Source organism: Taudactylus pleione, unplaced genomic scaffold, assembly GCF_031769625.1.
Source record: "Taudactylus pleione unplaced genomic scaffold, aTauple2 ptg000851l, whole genome shotgun sequence".
Classification (NCBI taxonomy): Eukaryota; Metazoa; Chordata; class Amphibia; order Anura; family Myobatrachidae; genus Taudactylus; species Taudactylus pleione.
Genome location: NW_028285253.1, coordinates 1037045 through 1058335, shown reverse-complemented (window position 1 = coordinate 1058335; position 21291 = coordinate 1037045). Strand labels below are relative to the sequence as shown.

Sequence of the window (21291 nt, the reverse complement as noted above, 5' to 3'; positions counted from 1 at the left end):
GCCTAATACTGTATATTCCATTGTAATGAGAAAATCAATGTTGTTCACTTCACCTGTCAGTTGTTTTAATGTTATGGCTGATCGGAGTATGTTATTTGTATCCAAGAAGCTTGTAATCTAGTTATCTCCAACAGTTCGGGATACTGGTATTCTGCAACTATAGTTCATGAAAGCTAAGTATTCCAAATTGACCAAAGTTTAAAATAAGATGGAAATATGTGGATGTAACAACTAGGTTTTAGTTTTCCTGGGTGAACTCTAAAATCAATTATTCTTTATTAATCTTGATTTTTACATATTAAAATTCTGGTATTTATCCCAGCCACATTTATACCACTAGCAGTGTAGAGGTTAAATCTTTTTCTTTAACCTATTTTTAGAAAAATTGAGCTATTACATGAGAGAACAGCAGCTCCATTCGCCCCCTCTCTTATTCCCATAGTCACTTGGGTTTTACACAGCACAATGAAGGGTATTTATAAAAATTCTGCTGCTGAACATGTCAGCAAAAAAAAAAAGCAACAGTTATGAAAAATGAGTCAAGGAAAGCAACTGAACTGTTTGTAAATGATCATTTAGTTCTCATGATTTTAAGGAGGAGGATGTTACCAGGCATCTGAAAGACACATGCAGAGGATGAAGAAAATGAGGAGCAGTAGAAATACGCAGTAAACCAGCTGCAGAAACACGGCATTATTAGATGTGCAAGAAAGAAGAGATGAGTGTGAAACTAAAAATCTTTAGAGTAGCTTGTACAGGACTAGATAAAGGGCATTGTGATTGCATATGACAGTAAACTGAAACAAAACAAGAAAACAGGACATTAAAGCATTAAAGAAGAATAGAATAAGGGAGAAGGAAGTCTGACGCATTTACAGCATTCTAAAAAAAAAAGATTATACAGTTGAAGAGAGGAAATGAATACCTAAAAGATAAAATAGGAAGGAGGAGGGATGCAAAAAGAGAAGTAACTAGCCTGACAGACTAAAAAAGTAAGAGTGAGAGCGAGCTGGAGAGAGAAAATTGGGGAGACACAGACAAAGGAAAGCTGGAAAGAAATCCAACAAGGAGGGAGGAGATAAAAGAACACTTAAATGCGATCAGTGTAGAGAGAATATTAGAGGGTGAATGAGAAAAGTAGAAGGAGGGAGTGAAAGAGGGGAAAAGTAAGAGGCAGGGAGCTACAAGAAAAAAAGAGTTGAGGGAATAGGGAGAGGAGGACGGAGAAGGTTGCCGCCTCCCAAACAGGGGCAGAGAGGCCGGGCTGCAGATAAACTGATGCTGGGGGAGTGATGGACAAGGAGCGCATTTCAGGTAGGAGATATTACTCCAAAGTTCATTCTGTATCAACATTTTCTTTCATTTCAAACCCCAATTCCCGTTCTGAAACAGAATCTAGTGTCGGAAAAGCAGGTCACTTGGGGACATCATAAAAAGACACCATCCTTATACTTTTTAACTCATTTGATGCCAATAGATAATGGCTAGTGGAGCTATACACACAAAGCTTTTCCATTTCATTGTACCTTTGTATTGAGCCTCATTTTAATGATATTCCTTAGTTGAGAAAGAATTTGTATCTGTATTTACCGTTCACATTAGATTGTGAGCACTCTGGGGCAGTGTAATAGTCTTTGAATGGAAATAGGAGATTTAAGTATATATATTAAGGATTTTGAACAGCCATCTTACCTCCAATCTTACAGTATATCTGTGTGTCTGTATAGATTACTTCTAATCAATTGTTAAACTCTGAAACCAGCCCACCCTCTCACTTATCATTTTCAGCAAAGTATCTTCCTCTTTAGCAGTGTCTCCTAATTTCCTCATGGCTTTTGGTAAAAAGGATAAGAGGGAGGGGTGCTTTAGGACCCTAGCTGAACCCACTCAACATGCCGCAAGCTATTCGATCCTTTCGTGAATCATTTTCATTGCGTGACCCCCCTATAAAGAAATTTTGGAGGGCTGCTTGTGTTGCCAGCTACAACTTGGCATTGCAAATGAACACGCCACAGAATATAGGCGTGATGAGTACAACTACACACTCCAAGACCTACAAAGATGCTTCTGTTTGAATGCTGACCAGCATAGCCTACACCACAATGTACCAACAAAGATTTTATTTTCCACGACCAAGTGAGCTCCTTTAGATTGCTGATGTGGGTTAAGGGTGTTGGAGTTAGTTCTGTACACACAGGCGTTGAGTACTGTCACAAGCAACTTTCCAGTGGTTAAAGGGTTCCTGGAAAGGGGAGGTTCAGATTGTCTCTGCCACGTGAGCAGATAATACTGAAAATCTTAATGGTGTAGCAGAACAGACCTTGTCCCAGTGTATATCATCTCTATGTCATCGTCTGGACAGTTGATTGTTGGAGACTTTATAATCTTTGTTTTAGTCAGTTTTGGATATTTAGAGAAATGCTGAGTATTAGAGGGACAATATAACAGATGAATAATGTTAATATGAAGAAAAGTGAAATGAATAATCAGGGTTTGATTTAACTATGTAACAAGGGTCCAAGGATTAGAAGACTTAATAAAATGGCTATGTTGATTTGTAACTCCTTCCCTGCCTATTGGCATTGAGACTTTGAACACAAGACATATGACTATTAAATGGTTAATTATTTGTTGCTGATCTCTGAGAGCTTATTAAAACCCTCATGACAGCTAAGAGGTCAGAATAAGAAAATTAGAAATCAGCATGTGCAGACCAAGCCATGACTGTGAGGATGTGGTCACCAAGGAATTGCTGTCAGCACTTTGCTCTCACAGGCAAGGGGAGAAGGGGAGGGGCTTACCACTAACAGCCTCAGCTATGTCACAGGCTCAAGTCCTGCTGGGACGCACAGTCTGGGTAACAGTGATAGGATTTCCTCAGTATAAAGTGCAAAGAGAGGGTATCATATTATGTCACTAAAGCATGAGCTCTCCCTATATTGCAAATGTTAATGTGAAGGGCAAGCTGTAGTCATGTAAACTTACTTTGCTGGACCGTTGCTTTTGGGTAGTTTACTGTTAGACAGCTATGAAAACATGTAACATGTAATGATTGAAACTATAACATGTACTACTGCAGATGCACATATGGTTAAGGCTGTTAAGATCCTAAGAAAAAAGTAATTTCCACAGCTCATTGTATAAATATGCAATATCTTCAAAGTATTGTGAGTAGTTAACATAAAATACCTAACATTTTACATACATTTCCAGGACCATATTTCGATCTAGCAAAATAATTCAATCTCATAACACACACCAGGAGGATCACATAGAATATCAAACTACATCAGGAAGCTCTTATTGAACTTGATTTTGAGGATTACAGAAATACTTTTGTAAGTTTGAATGACATAATTTATAAAATATTGATATAGGGGGGTATTTAATTACAGGCGAAAAGTCAGAGGTTGGACTTTTCGCCATCATCGCTGCTTTTTCTTGGATAAAGTATTGGACACGTGCCGGCTTTATCCCAGTATTCAAGTAGATCCGGCGAAAACGGGACCTGGAGGAAAGGTAAGTATCGAAAAGTCCATTAAATTTTTGGGAAATGTTCCTGTCAGCCCCCCTAAATATGGTCTGACATGGGGGATCACTATGGGTACCCCCGATTTGGGCTGCTGAAGGTAGGGTTTTTAATAGCCGCGGCAGGTGCATAAATGCGGCTTTAGAAGAAGGGGCGAAGAATAGCACTTAGGTTTTTTGGGGGGGGAAAATAACTTGTCCCATCAAATTTGGGGTACATGAAAATGGGTGCAAGCATATTTTTAAGTCCCAAAAGTAATTTGTGAAAATTCTTCAAAAATGCACCTGCCACTATTACCCGCATTCTAGAAAACACCAGCCGCATACATGGGAACCCCCCCCCTGAATCAATTTCGCTAGTTTAAAACCTTGTTCCCCTGTTTTTTTACACCCAGATTACTTTTAGGGGACCCTCCCAGGACTGCAGGCTATTTTTTTAAAGCCTGCACCCCTAAACACAATTCTGCACTTTTTTTTAGCAATGTGTCACATGGAGAAAGGTTATCCCCATTTTTAACAAAGACTTTTCGCAACAGCGAAATGTCTTTGAAGTTGAATACCTGGATAATTGAAATAGGTGAAAATTACGTCATCGGCGATCTGACTTTTCGCCTCAAATTGAATATGGCCCTTAGTGAGAATTATATACATTATACAGAATGATATGCTTTGTACTGTACATTTATGCTGGGTACACATCTGAGCAATGGATCGGCCGGCCGCTCGATGGGCTGACCGATCCAACAATTTGGTAAGTGGTATACAACGATATTGTGCATACACACTTACCAAATTGCCACCCGTCATGTCTGGCCACCGGTAGTGACATCATTGTCGGTGTCCCTAGGCCTGCATATGGGTTGGTCAGCAGGTCGACTGTACAGACAGCCAGATATCAGCACAGGCTGTGCTGCAGGTCCAATGTGATATGTCTGTGAACAATGTCGTTCACAGTGGATATAGTCATCAGAATCCTAACACTCACAATACCAACCATACGCCATACGGAAAGGAGCCCACTAACATCCCAATGCAACAGCATCACCCCCTCAGTTGTCACACTAAAAGTATATACGGAGATGTAGATACATTTTAGTTAGGGGTAGGGTTAGGATACTTACCGAGAGGTGTCAGTATCCTAACCCTGTCGGGATGCTGGCATCTGGATTCTGACCGCCGGGATCCCGTACCCAACCCGCCTCGTGAATTCTGGTATGAAGTGATTCGGGGATCTATTCATTATCACTTATTTCTACAAAAGCAGGTTAAAAATTAACATTTTCACCTACTTTTGCAGTAATTAAGTTTTGCGGCCATTCATCATAAAAGTAACGCAGGGGATAACAAAGCTATCTCCTGCTTACCTTTCTCTCCCAATGTGACCCGCTGCCCCCATACACTAGTATGGAGACCTAAATTCATCAGGCTCCGAAAATACAATACTTTTGGAGCTTGCGGGAGCATTTGACATCTTCAGATGGTGTTTGCTCCTGCACACCCGCTCCTTCCCTGTGGGTTGCGAAGAGAGATTTCAGCCCCTGTCCGGCTCCTTCTGCCGGATGCTTTGTGTGCCTGCATGAACTCTAGTTCACGCAAGCGCATTAGCACTGCCGATTCAGACTCGACAGTGATAAGTTTCACTGCTCCGAAAGGAGCAGTGAAAACATTCGGGGAGACAGATGATTTTTAGATCAGCTATCTCCGTGCCGGAGCAATGGTGATTTGCTCTGGTGCTCACTGCGAGCTACCCGGACCCTGATAATAATTAATATAATGAATAGACCCCTCAGTAATGTTACTGGTTCCTAGTGCATTGAGGCAGCACTATCTATTAGTTCAGTACACAACATGGCTGACTTCACTGCCTTTGGCAAAAGGTATTCTAAGCGGTTGCACTTCCATGACAAGTTATGGCTGTTTTCATCGACAGCAATTTTTACAATAAAATGATCATATTCTCTGCATATGTACATAAAAAAATAGATACATACCAATAAATGCCAACATTTCATTTAAATGATACTTTGCCCAATGAGCCCATACAGCGTATATACTGTATACATACTCTGTAACGTTATATAAAGTAACAAATATTACCCCTCTACTATACATAGACTACATACATACATACATAATAAAATTAGGTTTTGCCAAAAATAAAATAAAAAGAACTTGCTAAACGTTTTATTGTTGATTCCTCATTTCCCAACTATCCAAAGACATAAAATACCTGCAGTATCAAATATAATTATTTATCTAATTGTTTATATATTTAACTGGTCATGTCATTATATTTCACTAATATCTTAGCACATGTCAGTAATATTGATCAAATGGAAAAGTATTTATGTAAAAACTAGACTAATTCACAACCTCACCTCACAGTAGTACCAGTAGTGGTCAGCACTCAGCAGCAAACAGTCTGTCATAGTAGAAGCAGGTCCAGACTGCGCTGGTGCTAGACGTCACTGCTACAGTAAAATGTTGTACAGCGCCATCTAGTGCTGGGAGGGGTACATTTATAAAATGAAAACATCTGTCCCCAAGGAAAGGCAAAGGTATGGTTTATAATTTTATATAATTTATGCAAGGGACCAGTAGTTTCAGTCGGATACAATACATACCTTTCAACGAGACCAAATCCACTGATCAGTCTGCACTTGTCAATTGAATGGTATAATGCTTATTAGGAAGCAGAGTGTGTAGTAATTAAATGTGTCATACATATGTCCATTTCTATATATCCCTACCCTCCAACATGACCCATTCCATTATGTACATAATGCTCTACTCCTGGACTTCTTTCTTAATGTATGATTGCAGACACCTGTGTTGGACTAGGTAATTGATGAGACTGGTGTTTCAACACAGGTGTCTGCAATCATAAATTAAGGGGGAAATCCAGGAGTAGAGCATTCTGGACCTCATTCAGAGTCGGTCGAAGCGGCCGCTCGGTCGTACGGGAAAAGGGGCCGTATATGCAAATGATTCCCTCGCAAGTTGAGTCCCTAAGTTCGGATCGGTAGCTGGCCGACCAAGGGGAGGAAGCGGTCGGAAGACAAAAAAATACGCCCCCTTCTCGTACGCATTACACGTCATCTCCGGGCATATAAGGATTAATCGAGACCATCGGGAACCATCGGAACTGGTCGTAGAGCTTAAGGTTGACCATACCTTCTTTTAAGCTCTACGATCATGTCAGTGTAAAAACCTCCCATGTCACATGTGCCATGATGCTACTTTGTTAATTATGCACTCCCATAAACCGTATGCACTCCCACAAAATGCCGTTCGCATAATTAGGCACGCCTGCGTTCGGATCTCCACTCCCCCATTTTCAAGCACCTTCCCCTGTTACAACCCACAAACGCCTCAATCTGTCACTCAAACTACCGACCTGGCTGTGTTCAAGGAGAGAGAAATTTCTGATCATAGTGGCTAGTTTGCGCACGCGCATTGCGAACTTTACATATGCGCAGTATAGCGAACATCGGTGGCGTACGACCGTGCGGCCGCTTCGACCGACTCTGAATGAGGTCCTCTGTACCTAATGGAATGGGTCATGTTGGATGGTCTGTATATCTGCCCTTGCCCACTCCCTCCTTCCTCAAAATCATAAGTTCTACAGTAGCTTGCCAGTACAGGGTGGTATTTACTATTAGTGTGTCCGTATAGTCTACATTAGATTGTATTGTTTCATCCACTGGTACCTACACTGTGTGCACAATGATCTTTTCTCAGGTGTATACGCACCCTCCACCGTTCTCCCCCTAACCCTCCCTTCTTGTAACCTAACCCTCTGCGTTAGTACCTAAACCTAACCCCCCCAGTGGTGCCTGACCCTAACCCTCCCCCACTAGGGGTGCGTAACCCTAAGCTCCCCCCAAAACCTAATGCTAACCCCGCTAACTGACCTAAACACTGCCCTTCCCCCCCCACCGCTAACAGTACATGCCAGGGGGGCTTACCTTCAATCGGGCACGCGTCCTCCTGAATACCGGTATTTCGATGCCTATCTTAACTCCCTTGTCGGGATTTCAGTGTCAGTATAGAGACTGGTAGTCTCGGGCCGCCGGTCTCTTAACTACATCCCCTCCAGACATAACCTTACTATGTAATGTGCTTTTAATTGTTTACCCTATTTTATTGTGCTGTTTAATACCATTGCAGTGGATACTTGCATCCTGCAGTCTAAAGGTACACACACACGGAACGATTTTGTAACCAACGATTATCTGTCAGATTATCTGTCAGATTTTCCCTTGACAAGTGAACGATTTTTTGAAGTGTAATGAACGATTTTTACAACGATGAACAAAAAATGTTCCTTCCCTTAATGAAAATCGTTGTGTTGGACAGTCTGAAATGAACTACAAACAGGAGCGCGCTTGAACGATTTTCGTTAATTGTTATAACTCAGAAACTGAAAGATTTTTTGAACGATTGAACGATAACGACGTTATAGTTAAATCGTTCAAAAAATCGTTACATGTGTACGCACCTTAACAGCGTGAGAGCTTATACAAACAGGGCACAGGGTTGTACAATTTGTGTGCAATGTCTTGTTTTGGGTAATATGGTGCCCCAATACAAGAGCACAATAAAACAAATTATTCAAGCACTGCATATTACTGCTCAGGTAAAGACCAGCATATTATACAAAGGGGTCTATTTAGTAAACTTAAAATTGGCTTTTCTCCAGCACTTTAGCTCGATTAAAGCCTAAAATATAGAGAAATAATATTTCTCTATATTTAGTATAGAGCAGAGGTTCCCAAACGTGGTCCTTAAGGCACCCTCACAGTCCAGGTAATAAGTATATCCATGCTTGACCACAGGTGACTTAATTAGTACCTCAGTCAATTTAATCTAATCACCTGTGCTCAAACATGGATATCTCTAAAACATGAACTGTTGGGGTGCCTTGAAGATCGCGTTTGGGAACCTCTGGTATAGAGAAAAGTTTGGAGAAACACTGATTTCTCTGCCTTTTCATTTGATTGCGCAGCCCCTGTAGGTTTCAAGGGGGGCTGCGCACAAATTCTATTTATATATTGGGAGAAGCGATGTATCTCTAAAAAACTTCTCTGGATGGCGTTAGACCTCTGTTGCCATCATGCGCTATAGCGAAAGATGGTAAAAAGTCAGAGCAGCCCCATTTTCTCCTCACCAGGGCATGATGTTATCACATTGTCTGTCATGGCAGGAGATTTCATAAAAATTGTGCAAAGTAAAACATGCGAGAAAAGCAGATAATTATGAATCGGCTTCCGCATATTTTACTAAATAGAGTCCAAAGTATCTTTGCTGCGCAGGGTTGAGATTAGCCACATAGAGACCTGGTAAGTGTGTAGGGGAGTGGGGAGGGGTGTGGTATGTTATGTCATCATTTAGAATGCCAACATCAGAATGTTCTGAATGTCGGCATACACAATGGTGACATTATCATACTATTGACACTATGTCAACATTGTGCATGTCGGCATTTCGACAGAGCATTTTTTACCTGCCCGGAACCTAAATGTAAATCTAGCACTAAAATGCACTGACAAAATGTAACAATGAGACATAATGACCATGTCAACATTGTGTATGTTGACAAGTAGACAAAACGTCCATGTAGGCATTTGGTTTCGACATTCTGAATGTTGACATTAGAGTGTAAATTTAGAGGTCAATTTTCATTGAGTAAAAATGTATCTAAATTCATTAACATTGATGGTGTGTTTAAGGAGCTAAATGACACATTTACTAACAGACAATTTTGTATATAGATTCTTAAGTAAATATGCGATTTAGCCCCTGAAACACAACATCAATAATATTGATAGATTTTTAATTGAGTAAAATCGACCTTTATTAAAGTTACCTCTAGGTGTAGATACCATGGGGAGAAGATAGCAAAAGAACTGTAAACATTATCAAGCAAAAACACACAGGTACACAGACCTCCATAAGCAGGGGCCTCACCAAGGGGAAGTATTGTCTAGATTTACTGACCTTTACCAAGGAGACTAAATGAAATGGCATATATGCGTCACCTCACTATTTTTGTACATGAATATTTCATGGTTGCATTGACCTTGGCCATTCCAAATTTGTACATTGGGAGCCTCAGGTGCCATTCATCCCCTGGCTATGATATCCCAATATTGTTAAATTAAATGTATATTTAAACATGGGTTTGGTGAGCATTCCCTCTAAAGCTACCCAAAAGAAACAAACTTTAGGACAAAAAGGAGGGACAGCTATTCCAGTGAAAAGAATTATACCCCATACATCCACCCAAACTCCATAGTAAATGCAAGAAAGTGCCTAGTAGGTTATTACATTTGGGGCAATCCAATGTGTCGCAGCTACCCATCTGGAACAGCTACACTATACTAGATGGAAAAAGTAAACTAATCTGTTGAAATTGTACACCGAAGGTGGTGTCCTTGGAAGAACCCAGGAAAAGGTCCTCTCGCCCTTAGAAATGTCTCCCAGATACACCTCTCACCTACTAACAAGAGGAAACGAACCCTCTGGTGAGATTTGTGCCAATTTTCTAGCATACAACTAATGGTGCATACACACGATCAGATTTTTCCTTCAGATATGAACGATAACGATTTAAAAATCGTTCAGTCGTTCATATCTGAAGGAAAATCGTTCATATCTGACATGCCTGAACGATGGACGATCAACGATGCGCGTTCCCGATGGTCAGATAACGATTTCTGACATCTGATGGGTTTGCAGTCAGACTTGGACGATTCCATTCATTTTAATGCAGTCAAAAATCGTTCAATCGTTCAAATCGTTCAAAACTTTGTTAAAATCGTTCAAATCGTTCAGATCGTTTAATCGTTCAATCGTTCATCTGACAAATCTGACAAGTCTGACAAATCTGACCGTGTGTACGCTCCATTAGATATGTTTTTACAAGGGCCCTCTGCGTTTAATTTTTTTATATGAGGGCAGTTAACAGTCAGAGGTGTTTTCCCCTAAACTGAGCTCCCATTGTGAGACGTAATTGGGGTTACCTGAAACAAAAACAGAGATCAAAGCTGGTTACACACCATACAATGGTGCCGTCCACTGATGCGGCGACCGAAGTACGATACAACGTGCACGCCGTACAACTGCATGATCTGGCGTATGATGGTCTGATGTATCGTTACATGCTGCATGTAACAGCACTGTGTCATTCATTGCATCGTCCCATATGACATGCAGGACAAATGAGTATACACTATACAATGTATCATATGATATATCGTTCAGACGCAGATCGGAATGATATATCGTGTACATCGTATAGTGTGGACGCCCAATCTGACGTTCCCGATGGTCGTTCATCGCATCGTCCCATCTGCTATCCTGCACGTCAGATAGGATAATGCAATGAACGACGCTGTGCAGTTGCATGCAGCATGTTGGATCATGCAGTGTGTATGGGGCGCACGATATATCGTTACGTCGGTTGCTGGGTCGCACCATCATATGATGTGTACCCATCTTAAGAGTAATGCACTCAGGTTTAAGCTGATTGAAAGATTTAAAATGTTGAACAGAAGGGGTTGCAGGGTCAAATCCTTTTCCTTAAAATATCCTGTGTGCAACATTTCAAATCATAGAAGCCTACCTAATAATAGGAGCAGGTATGACGAGTGAGAAGAATCTGCAGAGCGATAACCAGAGATCTGCCTGCTCATACAGAAAATGCCTGAGGTCTACCTGTGGGGAAAATGTGATAACTGGGCTGAGTTTGCAAAAAATGTTTGTATTTATTTACTCAGTAACAAATTACATAAATTAGTGTAAAGGTTTCTATCTTCTGAATAACAGAACTTAATTAATTGTAGCAAAAACTAGGGCCTGAGGCTCAACGTACTGTATTTTTTGACAAGGTTTCAGAGACAACTCCACCAGGATAACTCGGGGATGCCTCTGTACACGACCAAATCCCTCCACTAACCACATCCCTTCTTCACACCCAAAGTTGAACACAACAATATATTTTATTTGTCAAATTCTTTCATGTATGTACAGCATGGTTTTACAATGTGGTCTTGAACCAAAAACAAATAGGGACAGGATGCAGAGTCCACAGTCTGTGAATTAAATATTGCTGAAAGTAGTTAAACAATAAAGGTTTCCGTGTAATATAACAGCTCTCCAGAGGATATACAGCTTACATACTGAATTTAAAAAAAAATGTATAAACAATATAACATACAATCATTAACTTTGCTTTTTCACTGGCGAGTTACCAGGAAAAACAAGTTTCACTTCTTATGTTCTGCAGTCAGTTTTGACTATTAGGCTTTCTCATATGGAACCATCAACAATCCTTGATATTTAAACAGTAATAGAAAGTAACAAAGTACTCTACTTGCAGATAGTTGTAATGTATTTGAGCACAAATCTGTAGACAGTTGTCGATGCACGTGTAACATAATACAGTCAGGGCTGTAGCAGGTCGCATGCAGGTCCGCTAAGACATACTGCGAGCCCAGGTTCTAGATGAGGAGCGTGCTCAAACAAGGGCATAGTCACACCTATTCATTAAAACATGTAGTAAAAATACCAGGATAATTATTACCCTTCACACCCCCTCTCTTGGTGACCCTAGATGCATGTGTTCCCTGGCCAGGATCCGCCAGTGCATGTCACGTCATGACGTCACAGAATAAGTACCAGGTGCAGGAAAATCAAAACTGGGAAAATTTCTGTGTAGCGGAGTGCATTGTTGTCATTGCTACAACCCTAATTATATTTCTAGATTTAATCTTGTGTAGTGTTCATTCTAGGACCTAGACGGAGGCACTCCTGCACACGCTTACCTTTTTGTTGTTTTTTTTAATCTGGACGTTAGGGCTTACTCGCCTATGAATAATAGGCACTAAAACCATCCTTGTTATATTTGTTAGCTGGGTGAATGTGGAAAGGGAGACCTGTTGATAAAGCACTTGAAATTTCCCCTGTACTTTCCTTTTTAAGGTTAGCGAGTGCTCAGTCGGACATTTAAAGATAAGTTTTCTGATTTTAAAATTGCCAGAAGCCTTTCTTTCTCCTCACAGAACATCCAGGACTGTGGTGAAAAGCGGTGTTAATTTATTCCTGGTGCATCAAATACTTGTTCCTAAACCATCTATCTGGGCATATACTTAGGGCCTGATTCACTACTGATTGCAACTGCGATTACCCACCCAATCGGCCGATTGTTGCGTTCTGTGCATGCATATGCATCGCAGTGCGTGTGCGTGAACCGGCCACTGTGATCGGGACTGTGATCGCCGTGACTACGCAGACCCATCGCAGAGTGATTGACTGGAAGTACCGTTTGTGAGAGGCGATAGGGGGGGGTCAGCGAAATGCAGGTGTGCCAGTGCGTTTGAACGCCATTGCAGGGGCGTGCATAAATTATCCGCTGCGATGCCTTACGCAGCTTGAGTTTTCATAGCGTGATGAAGGTAGCAATTCCTGAGTAAGGTCAGAGCTTGTGCAAGTGTGCGTGAGGCTGCGATGGTACTCAATTGTACTGATGGTTTCGCAGTCTTGCTAAGGATTACGGATGTAAGGTAAAGTGCAGTGGCAAACACAGGATTTTGAAAGGGGGGTTACTTGGTTACAAAACCAATGGCAAAAAATGTAAACACATACAGGCAGCACCTCCTCCTCCTCAATAATCCAAGATTGTTAATCCATTACTGTGCAAACTTTCAGATGGCTTGACAAAATAAGTAATAAATGCATCTGAAACGTGGCACACAAATGGATTAATAACCTCTCCTCGCACCTCCCCTCCCCACAGCACTCACCTCTCCTCGTACCTCCCCTGCCCACAGCACTCACCTCAAACCGCCCCTCCCCATAGCACTCACTTCTCCTCACACCTACCTTCCCCTCACAGCAACACACCTCTCCTCACATGACCACTCACCTCTCCTTACACCACTCACCTCACTGCAGCACTCACTTCTCCTCCCCTCACCACTCACCTCACACCACCCCTCCTCTCAGCAATCGCCACAGCACTCCGTTCCCCTTATCTATACACACACAGCCCCTCATCATCTGTAAACACAGCCCCTCACCATTTGTACACACAGGCCAGGGGTGGATGGGATTGAAAACCAGCCCGGGAAATTTTCGAAAGCAGCCCTGATGAGGGCAGGGTCTGCTGAGGGAATGGAATACTCCCTCATTCTGATTCTAAGTTGGACACAATCGCGGCTGCTACTAACCCCTTGCATGGTGCACAGCCGTGCGTCCGACTGTGCAAGGACTGAGACACCCACTCTTGCATGTAGACATTACCATCAGATGCACCATCTGCTAGATTATCCATCTAAGTATGGCCTGTGGCCTCCAATGTGAGCGACTCAGCGTCTCTGCATGCACCTACTTTCAGCAACACTCCTGTGTGTCACTCTAATAACACACCCATCATCGCAAATATATATATATATACACACACGAAAAAATATCCGTCACTCAGAAAAGCACTGATAATACCCCGTTGCCCTCCGCAATTAGTGTAAGCATACACTGCACATATCATCCCCTCTAACGGCGGCACTCAGGGATTTTTTAAAAAAAGACGACACAGCCATCATGTCTGTTTTTCAAAAATCCCTGAGTGCCGCCGTTAGCGGGGATGATGATATATATATAGCGCAAGTGGATGGGCGGCACTTTAGAAGTACTGTATATGTGTGTATATATATATATATATAATAGTAAAGACTCCGGCACTCGAAGACTGTTGTAGAATGAATATATTAACACGTGCCACAAATATAAACTAATGTTTCGAAGCTCTAAGCTCCTTTGTCAAGGTGTGAATTCTACAACAATCTTCGAGTGCCGCAGTCTTTATTATGTTCCGGAACTACTTTTCACTGAGGGCACCGAAGCAAATTAGTTTGGAAGTTAGAGGAGTGCCAGACCGCGCGTTCACATATATACTGTGTGTTATATATATATATATATATATATACACACACACACACATACAGTGTATATATATACATACACAAACACACACACACAGTGTGTGCATATATATATATATATATATATATATATATATATACACACACACACACACTGTATATATATGTATATAGTTATATACACACACTGATATATATACACACTGTATATACACACACACACACTGATAATATATATATATACTGTATATATACACACAGATATATATATATATGCATGCACACTGATATACAGATATATATTCAGGCAGGCTGATATTTGTTGGCTATAAATAGTATTTACTTACTGACTGTCACAGTAGGCTGTCGGCTCCTCTGTGCTGGCCGCTGCTGTGCCTCTGTGTACTGCTCCATGTCTGCTCTGCTGTTTCATGTAGGCAGCTGCCCGTGCACATGCAGTGAGTAGATGCCTGGTCCCGAAGGTGGAGGCGCCGAGGCGGGCCGCTGACAGCCTGAAGGTGGAGCCGTCAGTAATGACTGACGCGGGCTCCGCAAAGGCTTATGGGGGAGCTCGCCCGTCGGCCATATTTGTTTAGGGTCAGAAACACTGCCCGATCGTGGCAGAGCGCTGTGCCGGCAGAGGGGTGGTTGAGGGAAGGGTGGCTGCCGGCAATCCGCAGGAGTTGCAACGCTGCCCGATCGGAGCTCCAGCTGGGCCGGCAGTGGGGTGGGTGAGGGAAAGACGGCCGCCGGCCCTTAAAAGCATACAAAAAGGGGCCGTCCCGGCGTCCCAATCCGCCCCTGACACATGCCTACACACAGCCCCTCACTATCTACATACACAGTACACACAGCCCCTCACTATCTGATCTGCATACACAGTTACACTCAGCACTTTACACCTGATCTGCATATACAGTGTATATGCAGAACAGATGTAAGGTGCTGTGTGTATGCAGATCAGATAGTGAGGGGCAGTGTGTACTGTGCATGAAGATGGTGAAGATGGTGTAACACAGCCCATACACTATCTGCATACACAGTACACACAGCCCCTTCATCATCTGCATACACACAGTACACACAGGCCCTGATTCAGAGCGCTCACTCTGAATCAGGGCCCACCTCCATAACTATGGAGCGTCCTCCTGGACGCTCGTATAGCTGTGGGTCACCACCCACAGCATATACGAGCGTGCAGGATGATGGTCGCGATGGTCTTGACCATCGCCACTGCGAGCCGAAGCCTGCGGTTGAGTTTCTCAACCGCAAGGCCCGGAGTGATTTTGGCTCTATCAGAGCCAAAATCACTCCCACTGACATCACTAGTGATGTCAGTGGGGCCGGCCTCAGACGGTAGGCGTTCCCTTGGGAACGCCTCCGTCTGGCAGGCACGCCCACCAAAGGGGGCGTGCTGTCAATCAACATCGACAGCACGCCCCCTTTGATAAGACACAACGAGCGAAGGAAAGTCCTTCGCTCGTCGCGTCTCGCGCATGCGCACGACGGAGCTCCCTCCGTCGTGCGCATGCGCACACCATCGACCCACTTGCGAGCGGACAGCCGCTCGCGAGTGGATCTGAATCAGGCCCACAGCCCCTTCATCATCTGCATACACTATACACTGCAAACACACAGGGCCTGATTCAGACCCGTTCACTAGCAAGCGATCAATCGGAGCGAGCGATGTTTTGCAAAGTGCGCATGCGTATGCATCGCAGTACGCGAACTAGTCCGAGCGATTGTGAAGCAATCGCTCACTCAGCAGAGACAGCCCAGCTTAATGAGTGACAGGTCAAGCCGTTTGTGGGTGGTAACAAGGGCAGGCCACTGGAAACGGGGGAGTGGAGGTGCGAACGCAGGCATGCCTGAGCAACTTAACGCCGTTTCAGAGGCGTGCATAATTAACAGGCAGCGTCATAGTATCATAGTACACCTGGTTGAATTAAACAATGAAGTGCTCGCAGTGCTTGCGGTAGGGTACAGTCAACCGCAAGCGCTACGGTCAGTTCCGATGGAACCCAATGTACTGATGGTTGTAAATACTTCCTGGAGATGACGTTCGTTAGTGGGCAGCTAAAGACAGGCTGGTGGGCGTCTGCATACACAAAGTGATCGCACGCCAAGACATAGTGGGCATGCTTATGCCTTGCCGTGCGATCGCCTGCCTTGACGTCACTTAGCTGAATTTGCATACGCTGGGAGTGAGCGTCCGGATCTAGCGACCGGGTCTGAATCAGGCCCACAGTACACACAGCCCCTTCATCACCTGCATACACACAGCCACATCATCTGCATCTTTGCACACAGCCCCTTCACATAGCCCCGCCCTCCCAGCACTTGCTTCACCGCAGTGGTGTGCTGCAGAGTGCACCCTTCCCTTCAGGATCCTCGATGGCACTTTACAATAATGTGCCGGCCATGTGGACCGACAGCCAATTAGGATCTACTACGTGGCTGCTCCTGATTGGATGCCGGTCTGCGAGCCGTTATTGGCTCACGCAACCGGCGTTAGTGACCAAATTTGCCACCGGGTGCCTTATTATGCTGCGCAGCGATGGATCAGCGGGCAGGGGGGGTTTCTAGGTACTCGGAACCCACCCCCTGTGTGTGCGCCTGAAGTGGGCATCCTTATGTTATGCTGCAACGGCATAGCGATCGCAATGGATTAGCATACTATCGCAGTGAGACTGCGTTTAAATTGCTATTGCAATCGGTAGTGAATCAGGCCCTTAGTGCTATAAAAGAGGAGAACTTTTTTTAACAATGGATCTCTTTCATGACAGATTCATTCCAAAAAATGTAGGTTACGGAATATAGGCAGCATGTGCAATCACAATATTTAAAAGACACTAAGCTGAACAACCAGATAACACTGCATATCAGCCACTCTTGTACTTGCTGAATGGAATGATGACTAAAGACATACACAGCATAATCATTCAACCTTCTTTCGCCTATACCTGATCAAATAAGGTATTTGACCAACCAATAGGTGCATAGTATTAATTGGCCTATCCATTAGCAGATGTTTTTCTGAGCGATGAAAGACTAAAGATATCCCTTGAAAATTCCGGTGGTTGTGCTGAACGATATCTGTCATGAACATGAAAGATTTTGGCGAACGATGAACGATATCGTATGACATCATTCAGGGAGTGGATTTTTTTCTCTGCAGCGCTCTGTAGCTGCTCCTAATATCTTTCGTCATTTGTCGTTTACCGCATATAAACTGCCAGATATTTCTAATATCTGGCAGCGATATGCGATTATTGACCAACATGTTGGAGAGATGAAAGATTCAGTTTATCGGCTGCGGGAGTGCGAATCTGTCATCGTTCAGGGCCTATCCATAGCAGATAAATTGAACAATTGAACGATATATCGTTCAATTTATCTGCTAATGGATAGGCCCCTTTAATCCGATTATCTCCTACAAACTAAAACCACTTCTAGCTTTTTCACTGTTGTAAATGTGCAATGTGCAATAAATCCAGCAGGTGGAAGTGTTGTATTCATCCAATCCTTGACAATGAGATCATCACTAAAGTAAATTAGATTTGTGTAATATTTAATGATAGCGTCTATTTAATGTCCTGTCTTCATTTAGCATCAGTACAGAACAGTTTAGTTCAGGTGATGTTACTGAAGGGATTCAGAAACCTCAGTTGCTTTGTATATAAAATGTGGTTACTTTTTTAGAAGATTAGCACAGTAGATTATGCATCGTGGCCCATTCATACAATTTTCTTGTGGTACTACTTTGAAAATTTCTTTCAATACCTAGTATTTTCCTAGGATATTAAAGATATAACAAAATGGTAAATCTTATATATTACATCGCAAGATCAGGTTAAGGGGTGCCGTCTCCTGGGGTAATCAGTAGCACTTTGCATGCAGCAGCCAATTAGTAGCACACCAGTCCAGGGCCCTGGTATAAGTACAGTATCTGCAGCTAGTTTTATTTTATAGCACAAAATATAGAAAATAAATCCTAGCCTGTCCTGCTCTTACTAACATAGAATTCACTCTCTATCAGGTAGAAGGACCTAACGTCCAACTCACAAATAAAACACTTTGCACAGCACTTACAATCACAAACAATGGTCTATTTCTGTAGGACTCAACTTCTTACCAGTCAGTGAGAGACTGACTAGAGCTACTGACACACCTTTTATCAGCGTCTCCCAGGTGGCCTGGCAATCAAGGTTGCTAAATTACATGAATGATCACCAGACAGAAGTTAGGTACCTGGCTAGACACATCTCCCAACAATAACTTCCCCTGTGCTTTTGTGACAACATGCAAAAATGGATTGATGTATTTAGCAGATTCAGGGGTTTATGTATCAAGCAGTGAAAAGCTTGGGTAAGTGGACCAGTGGAGAAGTTGCCCATAGCAATCAATGTGCTTCTACCTATTATTATATAGGCTGTAATTGATAAATACTACTTCAAAGTTGATTGGTTGCTATGGGCAACTTCTCCACTGGTCCATGCTTTTCACTGCTCGATACATAAACCCCCTCATTCTGTAATTTTCACAGAGCAAGCTCTGTCGATACTTGATATAAATATTTCTATACCTGTTTGTACACAATAAATAAAAATTCATCTTAGTTTGCTGAATATTTTCATACTGTGAAAAGAAGTGATCAGGACTAGTATCTGAACTGCAGTGAGTATGTGATATTGCCAAGTCAGACATTTTAAAATGGAAACAGCTTTCCAGCTTTAAATGGCTGATGTTCATCATTACACTGAAATGGGCAGATTAAACATTCTCGTGACCTGTTTGAAATATCTTGTAGCTACATAATCACATTTAAGTTTAATGCTTATTACATGATATTCTAATTCAGTTCACAAATTAGTTTTTTTAACCTTATTAACTGTGCCCACAAACTAATTTCCAAAATGTCCTACCAAGGCACTGCCCAAAGCAGAGAAACAAAATAAGTGTATATAGCTCTTACAATATGAAGAAAATAGCTGATTTTCCATTCTAGTCTGCTCTAGTCATAAAGAGAGGCGGAAATACCTTAGCCAGCAGATGGTAAGATCTTCAATATCTTCCTGAACGCAGAGAAAGCCAGCACAAAGTTATGTTGTATTGTTTTAAAGAGATACTACCCCCTAGTAAATGACAGTAAATAAAACTGGTATACTGTAGGTTACGGCAGTGGTGTAACTTAATCCCAGGTGCCCGGAGGCAAAATAAATGTTGGTGCCCCCCCTCCCAAATTAAAATTTTCCACCCCACCCCCAGCACCTATGCCTGCCCCAGCTGCCGCCGCCCCCCTATGCAGTTCCTTTTATACAGTGCCCACAGTAGTGGTCCCCCTACGCAGTGCCCGCCTATGTAGGGCCCCCAGTAATGGTCCCCCTTTGCAGTGCCTCCAGTAGTGGTCCCCCTATGCAGTGCCCCCAGTTGTAATGCCCTTGTAGTGCCCCCAGTAGTAATGCTCCCTGCAATGCCCCCAATAGTAAGGCCCCTGTAGTGCCCCCATATGATGCCCCCAGTAGTAATGCCACTGTAGTGCCCCTATATGATGTCCTCAGTAGTAAGCCCCCTGTAGTGCCCCCATTTGATGCCCCAGAAGTAAGGCCCCTGTAGTGCCCCCAGTAGTAAGCCCCCAGTAATGCCCCCAGTAGTTAGGCCCCTGCAATTCCCCAGTAATGCCCCAATAGTTAACCCCCAGTACTGCCCCAGTAGTGCCTCCTGTAATGACCCCAGTAGTTAGCCCCCTATAATGCCCCCAGTAGTTAGCCCCCTGTAATGCCCCCAGTAGTGCCCCCAGTAGTAAGCCCCCAGTAATGCCCCCAGTAGTTAGGCCCCTGCAATTCCCCAGTAATGCCCCAATAGTTAGCCCCCAGTACTGCCCCAGTAGTGCCTCCTGTAATGACCCCAGTAGTTAGCCCCCTATAATGCCCCCAGTAGTTAGCCCCCAGTACTGCCCCAGTAGTTAGCCCACAGTACTGCCCCAGTAGTACCCCCTGTAATGCCCCCAGTAGTTAGCCCCTGTAATGCCCCCAGTAGTAAGCCGCCTGTAATGCCCCCAGTAGCCCCCTGTAATGCCCCAGTAGTTAGCCCCCAGTAGTGCCCATTGCAATGCCCCCAGTAATGCCTCCCCCATGCACACACACGCACATACAATTAAAAAAAAAAACAATACTTACCTTAAACCCCGCTCCAGTGCTGCTGCCGTCTATCCGTGTTCGGCGCCCGCTCCTCGGAACTATGGGAGTGACGTCATGACACTCCCATAGTGCACTGTGGGACCCGGGAGCCGGAGGGAGCTCAGGAATGAGCTCCGCCTCCGGCCGGCCTACCTCTGGTAACACACTCAGCGGGGCGCCCGGCAAATGTAGGGTGCAGGGTGTGCGACCGCACCCCCTGCATCCTCTGTAGTTACGCAACTGGAGGTGGAGGACCGATCACCGGCGCTCCTTCTCCATGCAGTGCCTGGAACGGCCGGCAGACAATGGAGCCAGGTGCCCTGTTCAGGGCTGGCGCCCGGCGGCAAGTGACTCCATTGTCTCCGGGAGTTCGCCACTGGGTTACGGTACATTTGCAATTGGTGAGTATATAAACCCCAAAGTGACTGAGTTTGAACTGTAATTAATAGCTGGGTCTTTAGTTAGTTTATCTCTGTAATTTCAGTCAGTGCCCTAAACCACTGGGAAATGTAGTATCAAACATTCTAAATAGAGGAGAAGAGGAGAAGATGCCCCTATCAACCTATCAGCTTTTATCTAACATTTTATAGAATGCACTTGATAAATTCTAGCTACGAGTTTGTAGCTAGTATTTATCAAGT

At 43.5% G+C, this 21291-nt stretch overlaps 1 protein-coding gene across 2 annotated transcripts in view; it reads left to right on the top strand.

Annotated features, from left to right (window-relative positions):
- SEPTIN9 (septin 9) overlaps positions 1-21291 on the top strand; it is a 293528-nt gene that overhangs the window by 96229 nt on the left and 176008 nt on the right. Inside the window, exon 1 of one of the 2 annotated variants that reach the window (XM_088458790.1) lies at positions 1278-1314. The exons of the other annotated variant lie outside the window; for it this stretch is intronic. Coding sequence (XP_088314916.1) covers positions 1293-1314 — 22 coding nt within the window. The 5' untranslated portion in view covers positions 1278-1292. Of the gene's footprint in view, positions 1-1277; positions 1315-21291 lie in introns of those variants that run through there. 2 annotated transcript variants of the gene reach the window in all.